Source organism: Musa acuminata, chromosome BXJ2-4 (genome assembly GCF_036884655.1).
Source record: "Musa acuminata AAA Group cultivar baxijiao chromosome BXJ2-4, Cavendish_Baxijiao_AAA, whole genome shotgun sequence".
NCBI lineage: Eukaryota > Viridiplantae > Streptophyta > Magnoliopsida > Zingiberales > Musaceae > Musa > Musa acuminata.
The window spans coordinates 976730-996623 of NC_088341.1; the positions used below are offsets into that span (position 1 = coordinate 976730).

General features: G+C 34.9%; 2 protein-coding genes and 1 non-coding gene across 6 annotated transcripts; 2 read left to right on the forward strand and 1 right to left on the reverse strand.

Annotated features, from left to right (window-relative positions):
* Window positions 1-536: 536 nt before the first annotated feature.
* On the reverse strand, window positions 537-5195 carry LOC103980377 (nucleoside diphosphate kinase 3). The gene is made up of 7 exons (XM_009396768.3): window positions 5032-5195; window positions 3274-3414; window positions 2907-2944; window positions 2772-2822; window positions 1932-2099; window positions 1738-1850; window positions 537-856 (listed from the first exon to the last, which is right to left on the reverse strand). The coding sequence occupies exons 1-7, from the start codon at window positions 5111-5113 to the stop codon at window positions 733-735; spliced, it is 717 nt and encodes a 238-aa protein (XP_009395043.2). The 5' UTR covers window positions 5114-5195; the 3' UTR covers window positions 537-732.
* A 2770-nt stretch (window positions 5196-7965) lies between these two features.
* LOC135583186 (protein NINJA homolog 1-like) lies at window positions 7966-15014 on the forward strand. Of its 4 annotated transcripts, none has more exons than XM_065102565.1 (4): window positions 8127-8675; window positions 9604-10772; window positions 13170-13670; window positions 14660-15014. In XM_065102565.1, exons 2-3 carry the CDS (start codon window positions 9704-9706, stop codon window positions 13646-13648), a joined length of 1548 nt encoding a protein of 515 aa, XP_064958637.1. In that variant the 5' UTR covers window positions 8127-8675; window positions 9604-9703; the 3' UTR covers window positions 13649-13670; window positions 14660-15014. The 4 variants fall into 4 exon arrangements, with proteins under 4 accessions (XP_064958634.1, XP_064958637.1, XP_064958636.1 ...); XM_065102564.1 differs by having other exon boundaries at window positions 14668-15014; XM_065102562.1 differs by lacking the exons at window positions 8127-8675; window positions 14660-15014 and adding an exon at window positions 7966-8109 and having other exon boundaries at window positions 13170-13875.
* Window positions 15015-15623: 609 nt separating this feature from the next.
* TRNAS-CGA (transfer RNA serine (anticodon CGA)) lies at window positions 15624-15705 on the forward strand. Its single transcript has one exon. It is a non-coding gene; the product is annotated as a tRNA-Ser (tRNA).
* The last annotated feature ends 4189 nt before the right edge of the window (window positions 15706-19894 follow it).

Consider the following 19894-nt stretch of genomic DNA (forward strand, 5'->3'; position numbering starts at 1 on the left):
TTCTCCTCCTTCATGCTTTCTCTTCCTCCTCTTTTCCTCTCCTTTCATTTTTCCTTTTTCCTTCCCTTACATGTTAATATTTTACTGGCTAAGCTTTCTTCTCCTTCATGCCTTCTCTCTCTTCTTCTCCTTCTTTTCCTCCTTCCTCCTCTTCTTCATTTTTCTTCTTTAGTTTTTCTCTTCCTCTCCTCTTTCTTTCTTCCCTTATAGTATTTTAGCATGTTCTGACAGACTCATACAGTATGACAGAACCAACTAAATCCCAAGTGGTTTGACCATAAACCCAGGGTCCCAAAATCAGAACTGTGATCCTTGATTAAGATGTCCTTCGCATTGCATCAGATCACTTGATATTTAATGGGTCTCCAAGACCCCTCTTCCAAAGGCAAAGTCAAATTTATTCCCATTTAATGGATCAAAAAGCAAAATGAATAATTGGGAATGTGAGTTGGTCACACTAAATGCAAATACGCTTATAAGATATGTAGAGGTAAGAACAAGACAAGAACATAGCTAAGACTGCAGAGCCAATATCATGTAGAAGACAATGAAGCAGCTCTTCATATCCAGATTAACATTCTACAACCACACAAGAGATTTCAGCAGTAGCATCAGGAACTCATCTCAGGATGGCGTTACTTATTTGACACATTCGATAATTTTAATTGCAACTGCCTGCAACATCTAAAAAGTCCACCAAAATGTGAGAAAAATAGAGATGAGAAGGGCTGATCAGTTTACTTCATAGATCCACTTCTCGGCATTGCTCGTATAAGAGACTAACTCAATAGGACTGAACCATAGGGCGATCTCATCCTTGGCTGTTTCGGGCCCGTCGCTCCCATGGATGATGTTTCTACAACGTTAATTAGTAGTAAGAAATGAAAAGAATAAGCTATCACTGTCGACAAAGAACACAGCATATTGGTAAAACATTTACTAAATTGTCAAGTATTCCGTATAAACTCACTTATTATCAAAGGTCTCATCTAAGTTTCATATCTAGAACATAACTTTGATGGTGATGTATCATACGTACTTACCAAGGTTTAAGGGTTCAAGATTTTATCTGATAAATTTTTACACTAAAAGCATTTGTTTGATGCTGTATATTAGACTCGCTAACCAAGGATTAGAAGGTAATAGTTAGTTTAGGCCTAGTTAGATCACTACAAAGGTCCTAGATCAAAACCTATCACTATTATTATCACTTATCCTTTGTAAAATATAAAAAGAAAAAAGAAAAAAAGATGTTGTGTATAGTTCAATGAATTAGAAATTGATATATATATATATATATATATATATATATATATATATATATATTCATGATTCCATTATTTGCCCTGGCTCCCTTACTCCTTTTATTCTCGACGGTTTCAACCATCTGGGAACTTTGGAAATTTCAAATAAAAAAATTCAATCTTAATGAACAAATTCATCATAATATTTACATATGATAAGACATCTATTTAGACAATTTGGAACATTTTTAATAAAATTCAACCTTAATGAACAGATAAGAAAGAATGACAACACTTAATGTACTGCAGATATATTGGATAATGTAGATGCACTTTGTTTCTGACCAGTTATATATCATCTGAAATGTTTGTGCGTAACACTACCTGCAGATTATTATTACCTTCTCGATTTGCCTTTAAGCTATCAAAAAACTGCTTATATTACAAAGATCTATTGAACAGACTTTAAGATAAAAATGTTTCCAGGACATACCTTCCAACAGCAACAGCAAGATCACCTCTGATTGTGCCAGGCTCAGATTTTTGTGGGTCAGTAGCACCGATCAATTTTCGACCATATTTTATGACTCCCTCCCCTTCCCAAACCTACAATTTAGTAACTAATAAAGTAAACATATGAAGTTATCAAATCTTTTTTCTCGGTAACACCACACAGTATTATCTTACCATGGCAACCACAGGGCCTGAGCTAAGAAAGTCACAGAGGCCATTAAAGAATGGCCTTTCTTTTAGATCATGATAGTGTTTCTGAGCAAATTCCTTGGAAGGAACCACAATCTTAATCGCCACAAGCTTAAAACCTTTTCGCTCAAAACGGGATACAATCTCTGCAATCTGAAGAACAAAAGTTATCAGGTTTACTAAAATAGATGTTGTGCAAGAGGGAAAATGAGCCCAGCTCAGTAATCTCTGTAAATCATACAAACACAGTGATCATTGGTGCATTAGAATGAATTAATGAATTAGAGAATTGTCCCGGTGGAAAAAGATCTTTTCAAGGACAATTAACAAATGTGCATTAACAAACAACATTTAACAAAAATTAACAGCTAGTTCAGTTTAATAAACATTGTATTATCAAGCTTACTTCAACTTGTGGAATCAGTTCATAGGTACGATGGAAATTTACTTTTCTTCCACAAAACAATCTTCTTCTTTATAATTTATAAACTTTAAACTATTTCTGAGCCAACATCTTTTATGATTTGAGATAGCACATCAATTCCATATGTACTTCAAAGGAGGAAAGATTGCTAGTCTGAAAACAGACCACATCTCTGTGAAATGGCAAGGAAAGCTGATTAGTGTTGAAAAGTGGAGTGCTCAGACATCATGGGATTTAAAAAGAAATTGTTTCTTGAAAGATCAGGATGAGGAACACTAAAAAAATTTAAAAGGTAGTAGTGCAACTAACCAGAATTTAGTGCAATATTCAAAATTTACAAATAAGTAAAATATCAACTGCTTTACCGATAGATATCTGTGATATATGAAGGACCAACTTACCAGCCCTCTTTGCACTCCATCAGGCTTTATTGCAATGAATGTCCTCTCCAGCTTAAGCATATAAAAAACCATGATCAGAAAATCGAAAGTTACAGTTTGAAATTTTAGCTGAAAATTTTTATCTGAAATTCATACCTCTGCTGCGTGTAATTGGTGATCTTGAAGCAAGTATACTGCCAACAAAAATAAAAATTATATGCAAACAAATATTTGTATACATTCCACCAACTATAAATAGCAAAACAGGCTATCAGAAAAGTTTTGAGATATCATCACTTCCTGAAGCACATAATTTGCAATACTGTCGAATTTTTTAATAAAAAAAACTCTGGCAATATGTGCAACAAAAGAGTTATCAGAGAAACAGTATATTGATAGTGCCAAACAAGAACTGGAAAAGCATCTTCTTATATTGAATCACTTACATTATGGATAATGTAAAATACAGAGGAAACTTGGAAGGTTCATGATAAACGAAATCGATGCATATTCAACAACTGACCTGCGGCAGGAAAGGCAAGAGTACCATACAGCCATCCTCTTGATGTGGTCTTTTTGCAATCAGCCTTTTCACAATATGAAGACAGAGAGCGCGCTGACCCTCTGAACACTGTTGCCGTGGCTGCCGCTGCAGTGCGCCACTCTATACAAAACACATACTATTGTCAATGATTTATGATACAACAAAAGGCACGGCTAACAAGTCATTTCATTAACTATGTTTGGAAAATTTTGCAAACAATCTGTGTCCTACTCTCAAACAGCTGTGGCAGTGATCCGTGATAGATTCAGGAATTAGATCCATGAAGCAGGGTCATCGACACTGGACTTACTACAGACAGAAATGAAAATAAGAAAGAAGTAACTGACATATAGAAGGGGACCTATCAATGTATCGACAAATATTTCTTTAGCCAAAAAATCTACCATGACCAAGATGAGTGAGAGCTGGTGATGGTGGTCTTCTAGAATGCCGATGAATCGATGACAAAAGGAGGAAATGCGGAATTCATTCATTTTGAGAGAAATAAAATATCATTAGTAGAAACCATGACATATAGGCTCCTTAAAATTAAGTTATTACTAACAGAAATCTTTAGGAGCATAAATATAATAATTCGATTCAGCATTTTACATACAAATATGGTTGAAATTATTGAGATAGGAAGCAAACAGCTAATATTGTCACAAAAGCAATGAGCCATGATTTATCAAAAGTTAAACACGTGATTCCTCGGAGCGTGGAGATTAGGCCATAACCTCAAGTCATTCTCTTTCCTTTCTTCAACATATCCGAAAAGCAGAAAAGTATAAAGAGAAAGGGACTCCTTGATGCTAATTATTTCAATCTAAAGGACAGCGCTGTATGCCTAAACTTGGACTGGGTTCTCGTGTTTTACAAAGATTGCCAAAATGGCTACAGCTGATGACAAGAAATCGGCCTAATGGAAGTACAAAAGTTGCAATAAAGTTGTGCACTGATTCGATAAATTCGTCTAACGTATTCTTTAAATTCCGCTTAAAGGTGTAACAAAATCCAAAGAACTGATGCCGAGATTTAATCTGAATGTGATATGAATTAGTTCCGAAAAGATTAGGGTGGCCTGAATCGATTCAGGGGAAAATAGAGTAAAACCAGAGGTTAACCCATCTGTCAAATTTTCTACTTCGATAGAGAGATAATTATAGCTCACGCCGAGTCACAATCAAATTCCAACAGACGTATACGAATCACGAGCTTTTCTGATCAAAATACCCAAAAAAAATGGAATTTTTAACAGATCCTCGCTACAAAAAATAATAATAAAATGAAAAAAATATATAAATATATAAATTTTCGGTGCCAAAGGAAAAAAAAAAAAGAAAAGAAAAACTAATCTGAGAGCCTATCAATTCCACACATTTTGACCCAACATGAGATTCTCCGATTCGAAGAACACAGAAACGAGAACGAGCATTCTCGTCAGATGCTCACTTTACGGAACAATCAATCAAAGCGGAAAGATAATAAAACATATAAAAGAAATTTCCAGAGAAATTTATCTGAAAGCAATCAATTCCACATCTTCGTGGAAACATAGTACAAGCACTTCCACACGCACGCAATCTCACACATGTTGAATAGGTCTTTAATTTAAATTACCGCCAATCGAAATATAATGTACTTGTACAAACTTCCAACGAAAAGGCAAAGAAAGAAAGGTTCGATCTGAAAACTGTGCGTGCGAGAGAGAGAGAGAGAGAGAGAGAGAAAACTGACGGCAGTGGAGTGGGGCGGTCCGCGAGGCCGACAGGAAAGCCCTCGCCGTCCTCGAAGCCGATCGGAAGACCTGAGTGCTCATCTTGGATCGTTCGATCTGAGAGAGCGAGAGAGGAGCGCGCTGCTTCAAGTGGTTCACGTTCGTTGGGTCGCCCGTCACGTCGGGGATGTTTCCGCCTTTTAAAGGGTAGGGTTCACTTGGACCGGTCTAAAGCCGATGATGAGCCGGGTCGGGGAGAATGTCAAAATAGTCATTTAGGACGATTCGCTTACGTTATAATTTAGGGGGACGAGTGGCAGTATGGTCATTTAAGTCCAAAACAAAGCACGTCGCACCTGGTTGGGTTGGTTACGAGGCGGAGATGGCGTTGATACGCGCGTGTTCTTTTATAAAGATAAAGACGGAACCGATGCCAGGCGTGCTTGTGTTCCTACTGTTTATTTATTGCTGAAGCTATCATAATACCCTTATGCAACAAGTTTATTTTTGTATTTATCTTCTTCTTTTTATTATTCATTCTCTTTTTATCTTTTAGTTAATTAATGTCAAATATAAAACCGAATAGGAGGATTCTCAATTTGTCCCTCATGAATTAAGATTATTTTTTGGATACAATAATTTGTCCACCTCTAAAATTATTTGGTTCTTGATCAATTTATGTGTTAAGATGCCAAAGCAAAGCATGGTAAGAAATTTACACTGGCATTGGCATGCACAATATGTTGACATAGATAGTTCTTATCATGATTTCAGAATAGTTAATAGTTTCAGAACTAATGATTTTTTATTTCGAAACCAATTGTTTTGACTTTTTTTAACCAAGAATTGAAATCTAATTGCCCAAGGCCTATTCGAAGCATCAATTTTTTATTTATATTAATTAAAAATAAAATTTTTTATTATTTTATTTTAGCCATTTTATCTAAAAAAAACTCAATAATAAGGTTTTACTATAGAGCATTGGTGGTTGTGGTCACCATTGTTAGGGCAAGAGGTCAGCATCACCTTCCCGTTGAGCCTTGATGGTCATAGTTAACGTTGTCAGAGTATGATGTCACCATCGGCGTCACCAACAAGGCAAGAGGTCATCATCGCCTCCTTGCTAATAGGATATTTGCCTTCCACCTAACCGTCTTCATGGTTAGTTGTTGAGTCTTAATTATCAACGAACTAATAGAACTATACCCTAGTCCTCGTCAACAGGTCGCCATCCATTATTGATGAAGTCTTGTGGAGTCTTGACAATAAATAGTTCATCGTCGCAACCCTATTTAGCTTTGTGTACCCTTGTTGAATCGCTAAACAACTAACCATTATATTCGTAAAGCATTTGTAGTGTCATTGAAGCCACAACATCATTCTTTACAACATCATTCTTTACAATATCTCTAATGCATCGACCGCATTGACCCATCATTTAGTCCTATTATCGAATCATTCGCTATAATAATAAAAAATTATATGGTATAAGATGAATACACTATAAGGTATTCAAGGTATCAATAATTAGATCATAATGGATGATTATGCAAATTTACACTACTTGTATAAGTCAACATTATCAAATATAAAATAATGTGGTATCTTCAATCTTATACAAGTATACCTATATAATTTTTCCGTAAGTTTGCTACAACTTTATGAAACATTTTAAACTTTTGCTAATTTTGAATGTGAAGTTACCATTTTACAATTGATGTTACGATCCTTATTGTATTTATATCTAAGTTTAATTGATGTTACCATTTTGCTAATTTTCAATTGGATACACGATATAACATTCCAATCACCACGATATAAATTTAAATCGAGTTATACTCGTGTTACACTCGAGTTACACTCAATTGGCCAATAGTCTATTAGCCATAGATAGTGGTACTGTCTTAGACTAGACGATAATACCACCTAAACCATAATACCCTTTTTGAACATTTTAATCCTTAAAATCATCTAAAAATTTAAAAAAAAAAGTGATATTAAAAATATTAGAATCATAATAGTGATATATAAGTTTGGATGGTTTGGTGAAATTTTCTTAAGTTACACTTGTAGTACACTTGATTATAGATTCAAAATAAATCCCTTATTTATATGTGGGAAGCATTGACTTAGGCAGCCTTCAATAATTTGAGCGTGAAACGTGACTCCAAACAGCTCATCTCATACACCACAAACTATGATCTCACCCTTGAATTATTATATTTATGAATATGATTTGTTGGTCCTACCTTATTTGAATTATTATATTTATGAATATTATTATTTTTGAATTATTATATTTAAATCTACTAGTGAGGAGGACGTTCACAGATCAACGAATATGACTTGTTGGGAAAATGATAGAAAATATAAAGCCCCAAGAAAGAAAAAGGACATCATTAAAAGATTTCTTTTAAGACATCAAAATTGAAAGGCTGTGTCTTGTCATTTCTTGGGGATTGTAAACATGGAAAATGCTTTGGGTCTTCAAAATCGTCAATTCTAATGCAATTGGAGCACTTATTTGAGACATCAATTTCTAACGAATCCTTTTGCTAGCAATTTGAAGCTCTGTTTCATCTAACACAATAGACAAATTAATTAATAGGGTAAGAGAGGTGTAGAACATTGTTCTGCGAAGCCCCTCACAAAAACTGTATTTTATTGGATCTCAACTTAATTGTTGTGACTCGATGTAGCTCTTGCGGCATATTATATCAGTAGCTACAAAGTTCACTGAATTATCATACGAAGTAAACACTTTATAACGTCAGAATGACCAAAATATCCTCCTACTTAAATGTTCTTTCCTATTATTTTTAAGGGCATTTGGGTCATTTTGTGGCGGTCCGATCCGCGAAACTTCAACCGCTCGACCGTTCGTAGAATTGGTTCGGTTCCAAATTAAACCAGTTCGGACTAAATCACCCTCATTTTAATGTTGCTCCGTTAAATTAACTAAAACGAAAGAGTTACCATCGGGAACCTAACCCTAACTCGACGTCTCCGCCTCACGCTCTCTTCTCCGCCCAACGCCGCGCCACCCTTCGCTCTGCCTCAAGCCGCTCTCCGCGCCGCCCACCTCTCCGCCTCGCTCCGTACGTTGCATCGCCATCCTTCTCCGTTTTCTAATTGCTAGCAAGTTTTCACATGTATATGCGATTGACTGCGAATTGACGACCATTTATTGACCATAGCGAAAATCCATGATCTCCTGCTTTATGGAAATCAGTCATTTTTCATACCGAGACTAGTGTTAGTACCTGAATTACATTCTATCTCTGGGTTGTTCCGCTTTGGATCAAGGAACGAAGCTCCTGGTGTGCGAGAGAGGCTAGTTGGTTAGGGTTTGTGGACAGTGACTGTCACCCTTTTCCAGTTTCCTTCACCCCCCATGGTCAGTCTACTGCACATAACACAAGCCACCGATTGAGCACATGCCAAAAGGAAATTAACAATATAAAATAGAGGAGACCAACCAAACAACTCCTCTAGCTACAATCCTTTTCCATTTTCCATCGCTACCGCACACAACCAAAATGCAAGTCACATGGGAATAAAAGAAAGAAGACACCAACCAAACAACCCCCTTCTCTTTCTCCTCCTTGCAGACTCGGTTTGAGCCTTTGCTCTCTGGAGATCAGTTTCAGAAACTGTGTTCGAGGTATGCAGATAAATAGTTCTTTTCTTTGTTAAACTTTGCTCTTTTCTAGTCTTGGTTCTATGCCCGTTTCCCATGCCCTGGATATTCATCTATTCTGGCCGAATTTCATAGATTTTCTTAAAGCTGTGTTTTTGTTCATATGTTTTTAAGAACATGGGGAGATAGATAATTGAAACCAAAGTCCATCTATATGACATGGGACTTGGTTTTAAATTGATAGATGGGTGAATTGATTGGCCATTTATTAGATCTATGAAAAATTGCTTCTTTAAGCTTTCCAGCTGATTTTTTTCTTTCATCACTTATGATCTTCTTCTTGGTTTATTATTGCTAACTCCTGCTTAATGTAGGGCTTGATAATGTTCGGTAGGTTTTTTTTTTTTTATTTGCCTGCTCTGAAAGTTATAAATTGTAAGTCACCTGTATATTTTGATGAAATTTGATGGAATGTTGCATCCCTTAATGATATATAGGGAATTTAAAGCTACAGTTGTTCTATACCTCCCGGATGAGATATCAAGACCAACCGTCATCCAATTTGTAGTGTCTAATTCATGTCGGAATATATTTTACTACTTAAAAGTGATCTTTTGGTTCTGGGTCCAGAAACCTGTGTTTCTCTTTCATAGTTTTTTATGTTTATTCTATTTTATGGTTGCTTATACTGGAAACAATGTCAATGTCGTGCTATAGAGTACTAAAATGATTTGACTTTAGATTTTGAAACATCTCCACAGATGCATCATCATTTCTTTTTTGAGATGTTATTTCTTTTTTATGTATTCCACTGAGTCAATTTTTAGTGTTTTTAATTTATATTGTTTGTCATATTCTTCCTAGAATTTCAAGTATTTCCTCAAGTTTGTTTTTCTTGTCTTTCCGTTACTGATGTCATTGCATGCACTTTGCATATCTACCTAATCCTCAGAGATGCACATTCATCACATGGGAAATAAATATATGAAGAGCTGAGAGTTCTTAGAAAGAGAGGAGAGACAACAAATGCCATTGTAACTCATTTTAGAAATATGGAGGACGAGAATGGGCTTGAGCTAAGTTTGGGCCTTTCTTTTGGAGGATCCTCAGGCAAATCCAAAAGCAGAGATGTTAGCTTAGATCATAGGATAGATGAAGGAAGTTGTGTGAAAACGGTGGGTAGCAGCAGCATGGCTGCTTCTGATGTACCACTTAAGAACTTCTTCCAAACTAATGCTGAAGACCAGGAGCACAGTGGGAAACAAGCAGTTCCGCAACCTCGAGAAAACTTCTGGACAGACCTGAACAAATTTACTGTTTCGGTATCAGATGGTTCTGATAATAAACGGAGTAACCAATTGCAGTTCATGGGAAATCAAGAGCCATTTATAGCAAATAGCAAGACAACAAACAGTGAGGAAGACAATTCAGGAGCCAAGAAACGTCGATTGACCACTGAGGAAATGAATTTTCAAAAGAAGCATGTGTCGTTGGTTGACCATTCTGCAATAGCTGGCAAGGGTCCTTCTGGTGATACTTTTGTCAAATTATCACATAACACACCTTCCATGGATGATGGTTGCTCTGGTGAAAATGACGATGTAGAAGGGTCAGAGGCAGAAGGATCAAACTCTTGGTTGGTTTCTCAGCGTGAGGACAGCTTTAAGCACTCGGACCTTCCTAAAGGTGCTGACAAGAGTGCCTCATCTGGAATCAGCCATCAAGGGCAGAAGCAGCAACTTTATTCAGGAAATGAGTCCAATCCTGGACTTGGGAAAGTTGCACATGGAATTCCATTATCACTTCAACCACTAACTGTTATGACTGTGCCTTACCCAATACCAGTTGAAGTACCACCTGCCGCTAGTGTACCTAACACGGTAGCTTTTCCTTCACCTTGTGTCATGCAACTGATGCCTGTTGCAAACAGTGAACAGCCTGTGGTCCAGGCCGTGAACACTAACAACTCGCAGATGGCTTTTGGATATTCAACTGTCCAACTCCCAAGACTAGAAACAAATTCTTCCTGGGCATTTGGTTCTCAGTCTCAGCTTGTCTCTTCCTCTACAACTAAAAACCATGCGGATGGAGGGCCAGATTCTCAGCATGCTGAACCTCATGGTCAATTTCTATTCTTCGACTTCTGCATTGTTCTGATAATAGTAATATCCATGCTGATTCGAACTAGAGTTTCTTTTGTAGGTAGCTCATATTTCATTGTTAAAGGCACCGTATTTAATCAAGTGAAGAATGCTAAATAACTTGTATTCACCCTGTGTTGAGCAACTCATTTTACATGAATGGATAAAATTTGGAAGTCCATGCTCATTTTTAATTAAGATTCACTGGACTCAAAACTAAGAAACTAGCAAATTTTCTTTCAGGATGACCATTTGATGCATATCAAGCCAAATCAAAGAATCAAGCTGTGCTGATCTTTCGTCTGACAGTCTAAAGTAGGACCCCCCCCCTCTTTTGGGCAAAGTCACTGCATTTTATTCTACTTTTTTCTTTTTTAAAATGGTCAATCTTGATATGTTATTGGCCTTTATCATGTTTAGGTAGGACCAGGTGACTCAGAATACAAGAGATAGTCTTCGGTATCTCTCTTTATTTGACAGTCTCAAAAGGACCAAAAAGAAAAGGTGGCCAGTGCACAAGGCTCACTAGTTCTAGTTATGACTTATCCTGATCATCTAGTTCGTAAAAGAGAAACCTCATTGTGATGCCATGCTGGACCTCTTTCCAAAGGGATACAAATCTATCTAAAAGAAAGCTTAGTGTTACATTTAAGAGTTACCCAGCTGTACGAGATCCTTTAATTAAGTAGGCATAGGAATTTGTTGTCCCTACTTAGAGTAGACGTTGCTCAACTAAGCTTTTATAGATTGCATAGCGATCGTGAGTGGAAAAGAAAATATATTCCTTGTCTAGTAGACCATATATTATAAACATTTTTTTCTTTTGAATATTTCTTCACTGACACCCTTCTAACTTCTGGAATTATGTTTCTGAATCCTGAAACTTTCGTCTAGCACCTATTTTTTATATTTACTTGTTCTGTTGCATGAATTTGCTGCTCTGTGTGTACTATTCCAATATCAGACTCGAAAATTTTACTTACTCATCTTGTTGCCCAGTATTATGATGCTATATTTGACTCACAAGTACAATCAGTCATTAAAAATATTTCTTATATAAATTATCTGATAGGGCTGAATTCATCTATGCTTTAATTAGTGTCTTAAAATCAGACTCCTAAAGTATCATTTGGATGCATTAATTTGTATTTATGCTGAGTTTTGATGCTAGGATTGCTTTTAGGCTTGGGATTCTATCATAAATCATAGATGGTGATTGGATCACAAATCATAATTTTGTTTCTTTTTTTCTTGATGTGTTTTACTGTTAATTTATGAACTTGACATTTAGATTTTATGAAGACAGCAGGAAATATATGAGTATCACAATCCTTATAATTTTTTAACATGCTAGCAAATGACCCATGCCATGCACAGAATCTTTTTTAAAATTTTAAACATAATTTATGCAGTTTGTGTTATTTTGCAGGTTCTGTTAAACTAATAATAAATGTTATAATTTAAGAAGTTGTAAGCAATGCTTGCTTAAAATATACTCTGTATTGTGCAATGTATCAAGCAATTACTAAAGATATAGACATTTAAGAGATTCGACTAATACCATATGATTTGAAGGAGACCTGTCAACTTTATAGCATAATAATTAAAGTACATGTGACAACTTTGCAATGTAATAACAATCCACAAATGTAAAATTTTGAAAATAATTTTTTACTTTATTTTATAGTATCAACAAAGTACATTTGGCCAAAGCTTTGGGAACTTTCTAAAAAATAAAACCCAATACTCTACCTATAAAGAAGTTACTCTATTCATAAAAAGTCCATTAACATGTTCAGTTTTTTTAATGTTCCATATACTTAATATTGTCAATAACATATTCTAAAACATGGAAAAGTTTCTAATAAATTATGAAAACAAATTTATACTGCAAAAAGATGAAGCAATCAAATATTGATGTTTTTTAATACATAACATTAACCTGCTACTGATCTGATGGGATCCAGATTTAATGACATGATTGAGATTGTTTAGGACCATTTGTTTGCAAGATCAGAAAATCTAAATTATCTAATTTCATGATTTAACATCAGATGCTAGGCAGATGTGGACCAGAGATGTCTGCATGTTTTTGATGCATCATGTTGATGTCTTACTTTTAAAGAGTACAACCTCAGTAATTGGAGTATGCATTGACTTTGTCCTGAAAAATTTTCATGCTAAATAAAAATATCTGATATCCCTCTTCACCTCCTGAAGAGGCCTAATGCCACATCTCATGACTTTCTTTCCTCGCAATATTGCTTGCAATCAAACCCACTGCAAGCACCAGAGGCTTAACAATATGTCTTAATGTGTATGCTTGCAAAGATTACAGATTGCCCTAATCGCTTTCTATCATGCTATGCTGTTTCAGTTCGGATACCCCATGGTTCCTCATCAGCCTTGGCATTGGAGGGGAGATCGACAAATTCCACAAAAGGTGGTAAGCATGTCATTGATACTGGCACATCTTCCTCATCGCATGTGGAAGATGAAGCCAAGGGAATAAATACTGTTTTCTGGCAAAGTAATAAAGCAAACCCTGATGAAGGCCATGAAGGATCCCAAATAAGACCAGGTGCTGCACCAAATGTGAAATTTGGAGGATGTGGCTCATATCCAGATCTCCCATGGGTTTCAACAACTGGGCCAGGCCCAAACGGTAGAACCATATCTGGTGTTACCTACAAGTACACTGAAAACCAGATAAAGATTGTTTGTGCTTGTCATGGGTATCACATGTCCCCTGGAGAGTTTGTTCGACATGCTAGTGCAGATGCTGCCGATGCTGAAAATAGTGCAACTCTTGCACCGTTTGCCACTACCAATCCGGCAACTTCTGCACAGAACTAATTCTCAAGCACCTCTTGTGATGGTGGGTCACGCGATGTGGGCATTATGGCATTCAAAACCATGTGTCTCATTTCTTGTTTTTGTTTAACTCGCCTTATGACTCTTTTCTGGCATTTGGAGGAAATATCCATTTTACATCATATTTTAATTGACATTTAAGTTAAATCATGTAGAATCTGTTTCCTAACATATTAGTCATTATATATCTTTTATGTTTCATCATTGAACACTATCTGTTATGTTGGGTGGTGGTTTACTCTGATTTATAAATTCAATACAAGTTGCTCTCACAAAAATCTTTTCTATCATCGTTGGTTAATATTGAGAACAGTTATTGTTACAAGAAATGCCTTATTCTCCATTATATCTGTTTCCTAGTGGAAATATATTAGGTATGATGCACCATTGGAATTTTCATCGACTTGTCTTGCTGTACCATCTGGGAATTAGCTTAATGGTTTGTAATTTTGTAGTTATTGCTAATGTATTCTGTGTTCTTGTTGATTTTTCATGTGTTAAATTTGTATATCTTTCGATAATGTTGGCTTTTTTAATGTTTGTTTATCCTGTATCCTTGGTTTATTGTGACCGTTTATTTTCTTTCCAGCAATCTATGTTCTACAATGGCTATTGTTTTCATCTAAGGAAATTTGGTTTAAATATTGCTGGTTAATGCTATTTCTTGGCATGGTACTTTTCAAGGTGGTCTCCATTGAGTGCAAATAAGTGGATACAGCTCTGAAAAACTAGAAATAGATTACTAATGTAGCTAGGTCTTGTTGCGAGTGATATTTGCTACAGAAGAGAGAACTCTTTTGTCTTGTTGTGTATCACTTTCCTGTTGTGCTCATGGAAGATGGCAAAAGTAGCTTAGCAACCTGAGGCTCTAGCGTCCTTTAATTGCTTTTTCGTGGGAAAATATATATGCTCGTAGGTATCCTCAATTACTATTACTGTCATCTACATGTGAATGTGACGATGGATATTTCCTCATCACCGTGCTAATGTTAGAATTGCAGGGGCTCTTACATATTATGGACTATGCAATGAAGATGAGTTATTTAAGGTGGACCAGTTGTGAAAATTGAGCAAGTTTATGGTTTATTAGATTCCGAGGAGCAGACACTTCCTCGTTGTACTGTTGCAGCTTTCTGTATCACACAGGTCTGTTTAATCTTCAGCAGGTAAAGAATATGGAATTCTGCTAGGAATCTAATCAGCAGCATACTTTTTCTACACCAAGGATTGATGGTTGTCGATGTTGTATAACAAGATCGAATCAAGATTATAGTTCTTGCTTCAACTCTTCTCTGTATCTTTGCCATTTCACAGCTAATTACTCGTTTTAACTCATTTTGGATGGTCATTTTATTTGCAATCTGCATTATATATTGGCACAGATATGAAATATATCTCGGTGATAAGAAGAAGGGCTGTTTGCAGCATAGTGATTGATTGATTTGCCTCGCCAGTTCATGTAACTTTTGCCCGAGATTTTTGACCATCCCATTGCATCTATCTAATGATTCCAAGTGTCATGATGAAGCCCGTTAGGTCATTGTTAAATGTAAACCAGAGAAATACTTGTAACATGTAACAACAAATAAGAAAAGCCCATAATCTATATCTGTGATATGATGAAGGCCTCTAGTTTTTCTTGAACGTAACATATATCAGATTTAACATATAGCAACAAAGGAAAAATAAAAAGGACTATATAATCTATATATGTGATATAAATTTAACTTGTGAACATTAATTAGGATCTCCTGTTATTGTTTTGCTTGGAATTGCTAATTCGGATTAGGGTTATTAATGGTTTTCATCCAAAGACTTGTAAAGATTAGCTAGGAAGAGATATTAGGCAGAATAGCTAACACTTGAATATTAATTAGGATTTTAAGTATGAATTGATGTGAAAGAAAAGACGTTTTAATTTGTTTTATATTTGTCACTACCAAACCAAACAACATCAGTCGATATGTCCGAGTGGTTAAGGAGACAGACTCGAAATCTGTTGGGCTCTGCCTGCGCAGGTTCGAATCCTGCTGTCGACGATATTTCTATCTTTTTCTTTTTCACCTCAACTCGGGCTCCCTTTTCTCGCATGTGAAGTTTCTTTATTATTATTATTATTATTCTTTTTTTCTGTCCTAAATATTTAGGTGTTGATGACAATTTATGCATTTAGGCTATTCTGTTTCCCATTTAATTTTTTCTAATTATATGTTAGGATGTCTGAATTATTTAGGTTCTTTTCATATTAAAACCAAGAAACTCATCCCCATTATTAGTCCAAGAGTCATCATACTTAATGAGATAGAATTCAAGTAGATTTAGAAAGCAAGTCATAGACATCAAAGCATACGAAATAGAATACGTAACAACAACAACAATAAGTGGAAGCTGCTTAACGCCCTGAAACGAGCACTGGTTAAGCAACCATAAGGTATTAGAAGAGATGAGGATTTTATAGACAGACAGTATACACCATAGTGGATTCATCGATGACTTGCAGAAGCGAACTTGGTTTCGGTCCAACCCGAGATGGCAACTCAGCAGCTCATCCACTAAGTTCTAACCTAAAAAAGAAGGCATCAATGACATCATTGTAGTACTCTTTCTTTTTCTTTACCGTCTTTATTTTATGATGATGACGACACTTACTTTTGTTCTTGTTCATCTATTTAGGATTTTTTTTCCTGTTCTCTTCTTCTAAATAATATCTCTTAGTATTTCTCAGATATTCTTTTTGTTGCTTGTATACCTCTATTGCGAAGATCAGTAACAGGATGGAATTCACTAAGATATCTTTAGTATTTAGGTTACTTCATATTCTTGTGGTGATATATTGTACTTTTCTCGTCAAATTTCTCCTCCCAAACCCAATCATGAATAGCAGATTCTTTGAACTTTATACATCACAATAATTCTCCTCTCACTGCTGAAATAAATAAAGGTTCGAGTCACAGTTACTTCATTATTGTTTGATGGAAACTCAAACAACAAGTTCCAAACTCTAAAGACACATTGATGATGATTCACTAAAGCGAAAAAAGAAGAAAAGATTGATTGAAGGAATCCATCCTGACATTGACAACCATGTGGGCTGTTCACTCTTCTTCCCTCTGTCACCCTCTTTTGCACCACCATAGATGATTCTTGGTGGCATGCATGTTGCTATTGGTGGAGCTGTCGAATGGAATACCCTTAATGAATGCATGTTGTCTGTGTCAGAATTTTAATTAAATTCAATACTTCTTTAAATTTTAATATTATTAATCGTTCGAATAAAAATGTTTATAATAGTGTCAAAATAGTTTCTTCATGTAGATCTGTCTTTTCTATGAGAGAAGAGGATAGCATGTCATAGATTATTTGTGGTGCCACTGATAGTAAGCATAGTGCTTCCATGAATCAATTTAAGTGAACAAGTTAATTGAAAAACAAAGATTTAGGTAAGCAACTTAATATTTTTTTGTACAAGAGAAGAGACTAAAAGAAGTAGGAAAAAAAATCTAGAAAGATTAATAGCACTAGATTTAAGAACTTGACATACTTAAACATAGAAATACTAGTATAGATATTGTTGCACATAAGGATCTTATCCTTAAGGACAATGTTAGAAGTAATTGTATGATTTAAAATATTATTTTAGGAGCATATGTCTTAAATCTTATATATACTTATGCCTCTCAAGTTGGATTAGCTGGTCAAATACAAATAATAATAAAACTTAAATGATATAATATATATATATATATATATATATGAAAATATTATAATTGAAGAAAATTAGAATAGTCGAAAAAGAAACGATAAATATAAAAGAAGAGCATGGGGTAGGAAATGAATGAAGAAGGAGATAGAATATTTAATTACGTATAAGAATAGTCACGACTATAAGGATAAGGGTGACATTCAAAAACTATTTTAATCATAAAGAAAATAAGATATAAAACAAATTATCTCTAAAAATTAATTTAATTTAATGTATGGAAGACTAATAGTGGAAGCTATCTATGTACTAAGATAATTAATAAAAGAATATATAGAGAGGAAGAAAGGTTTCTATATGACTATTATTGATTTTAAAAAGCTTATGATGGATTTTAAAATTAAAATACCAACAGCAGTATCGTTGTCTGTCACCATTAACGCCAGCAACATCGTCGTTCACCACTGAATGTTAAAATTATTTTTTTATCATTTATTTTCATATTTCTGTTAATAAAACTAATGTCGTTAAGGTAAATTGACCTAATCGTTTTATTTTTGTAACTACATGGATATTAATATAACTTTTTAAGATATAAGGATCGAGATACTAAGCTAATTAACCCGAAGATAAGTATGTCTCTTCTTTCCGAAGGTGCATCTTTTAAAATTTTAAATCAGCTGAGAATGAATCAAACTCGTGGGAACCACAAGCCATATATTGAATTCGATCTATATCTTAATAGACAACTTTTGAATTGCATTGCTGTCCAATCTCATAATATTTATTCTGTCCAATTTGATTCAAACTCCTTGTATAATTTGAAATCTTATTATCAATCAGTGGAATCGGTGAAAATGCATGCCTAAATGTGTCCATTCCTTTCATCTGCAGAATAAAACAAGAACAAGGAAGAGAGTCCACTTGGATACATCATGGGAGATTTGCATCTACTGCATATATCTGCATCGGATTCAATGTTTTCCGTTGTGGGGTATTCTTATTCTTTCCATCTATATAATCTTTGTCTGAATCAGATAGATTCTTTCTTACACTCTTCAGTGACAAGCTCATGACGAAAGCCCGAGGAAAATTACCTCAAACCTTGGCATCTCAATTTTGTGAGACACTTCATAATGTGGTGTAAATGATGTATCTATGAAAAGGAAAACACAAACAAATGCCTATAATTGATGATTCCAAAAATCTCTAACAAAATCAATTAAATACGAGAGTTGAATGAAAACAGAAAAACAATTTCAATCAATTATGACTGGTGATGTGGGGAAAAACTCATTTAAGATTGAGTAGACATGTTCAAAAGAGGCTCACAAGCATATTAGTTGATTGAGATGGATTAATTAAGATTAATCATTTGGGAAGAAGTTGTCATAAATAAGAAATTTAAAAATAAAATATAATTTGATATATTTTAAAATAGTTTTCATTCATTACATTTAACGAAGTATAAAAATACAATTTTATGTTGTAGTTTCACTTACCGATACTTTTTCTTTGAAAGAGTTAAAATACTGTAAAGGTTGTATATAGTCCACCTCAAATAAGTAAAACGTTTATAAGGCTATTAATTCCTCCACAAGACTATTAATTCGTCAAGAAATAAAGCAATAGATTAGTTGCTTTAATGAATGATAAGAATAATAATATTATTATAATAAATTATAATATTCCAACATAATTGAAGAGTGACTGTCTTTTTTTCTCTCTCTCTTTTCCTATCAATGAGCTTCTTACAAGACATGTATGATTCATTGATGACCTATATATATATATATATATAGAGATAGAGAGAAGCATTATCTACATTTGATCCCCAGAGAGATCATTCTTAGTATGATTAATTCATGGCATTGCAAGCTAAATGTTTGCAGTGCTACTACAAATCAAAGTAATAAATGATGTGCCGAGAAGAAATAGCAACTCATTAACATTTTTCTCTCCATCATTAATTTTCTAAAGTGGTGTCGTTTATGTAGGGGTTGACTCCGTGAACCAACCATTATGCCAAGGATTCGGCAAAACAAGGAATCACATGTGAAATTATCACCAATCTCAATCATATCTCTGCATATCATAGGAATGGGTCAATGGATTATATAGAATACAAAACCAAGACTCCTAGCATCTTGACTAATAATATCAACCTCCTTGTCTTTATCTCTTTCGATATTGATATTTCTTCAAATCCAACAGATCCCTCGTTTCAATTCTAGTGCTGGAATAAAGAGAGCATGGACCACTAAGTAGAGTAGGATCTTTGTTGGAAGTAGCGAAGGTGGATCATAAAGCAGAGAAGCTTGTAAAGATACGTGTTCGATAATCCAATGACCGACCGAGCATGCAGTACTAGTGAACGAAAGAAACACGTCGATCGAAAGGAAATATGCATTTTTTTTGCATATATGAAGTCGTTATCATTTCCCATGCATCGGAGAATGGTGTTACTAGCAATTTTGAGTCTCCTTTTTGCATTGAGTTAGTTCAATACACGGCATGACATCGAAATC

Excerpts from the sequence above, each read along its gene's own strand:
- LOC103980377 (XM_009396768.3), bottom strand. The coding sequence starts at position 5,113 with ATGAGCACTCAGGTCTTCCGATCGGCTTCGAGGACGGCGAGGGCTTTC. Across the intron at positions 3,415-5,031 it reads GACCGCCCCACTCCACTGCC|AGTGGCGCACTGCAGCGGCA; the intron begins GTCAGTTTTCTC and ends TGTTTTGTATAG. Across the intron at positions 1,851-1,931 it reads CAGGCCCTGTGGTTGCCATG|GTTTGGGAAGGGGAGGGAGT; the intron begins GTAAGATAATAC and ends ACTAAATTGTAG.
- LOC135583186 (XM_065102562.1), top strand. The coding sequence starts at position 9,704 with ATGGAGGACGAGAATGGGCTTGAGCTAAGTTTGGGCCTTTCTTTTGGA. Across the intron at positions 10,773-13,169 it reads TCAGCATGCTGAACCTCATG|TTCGGATACCCCATGGTTCC; the intron begins GTCAATTTCTAT and ends ATGCTGTTTCAG.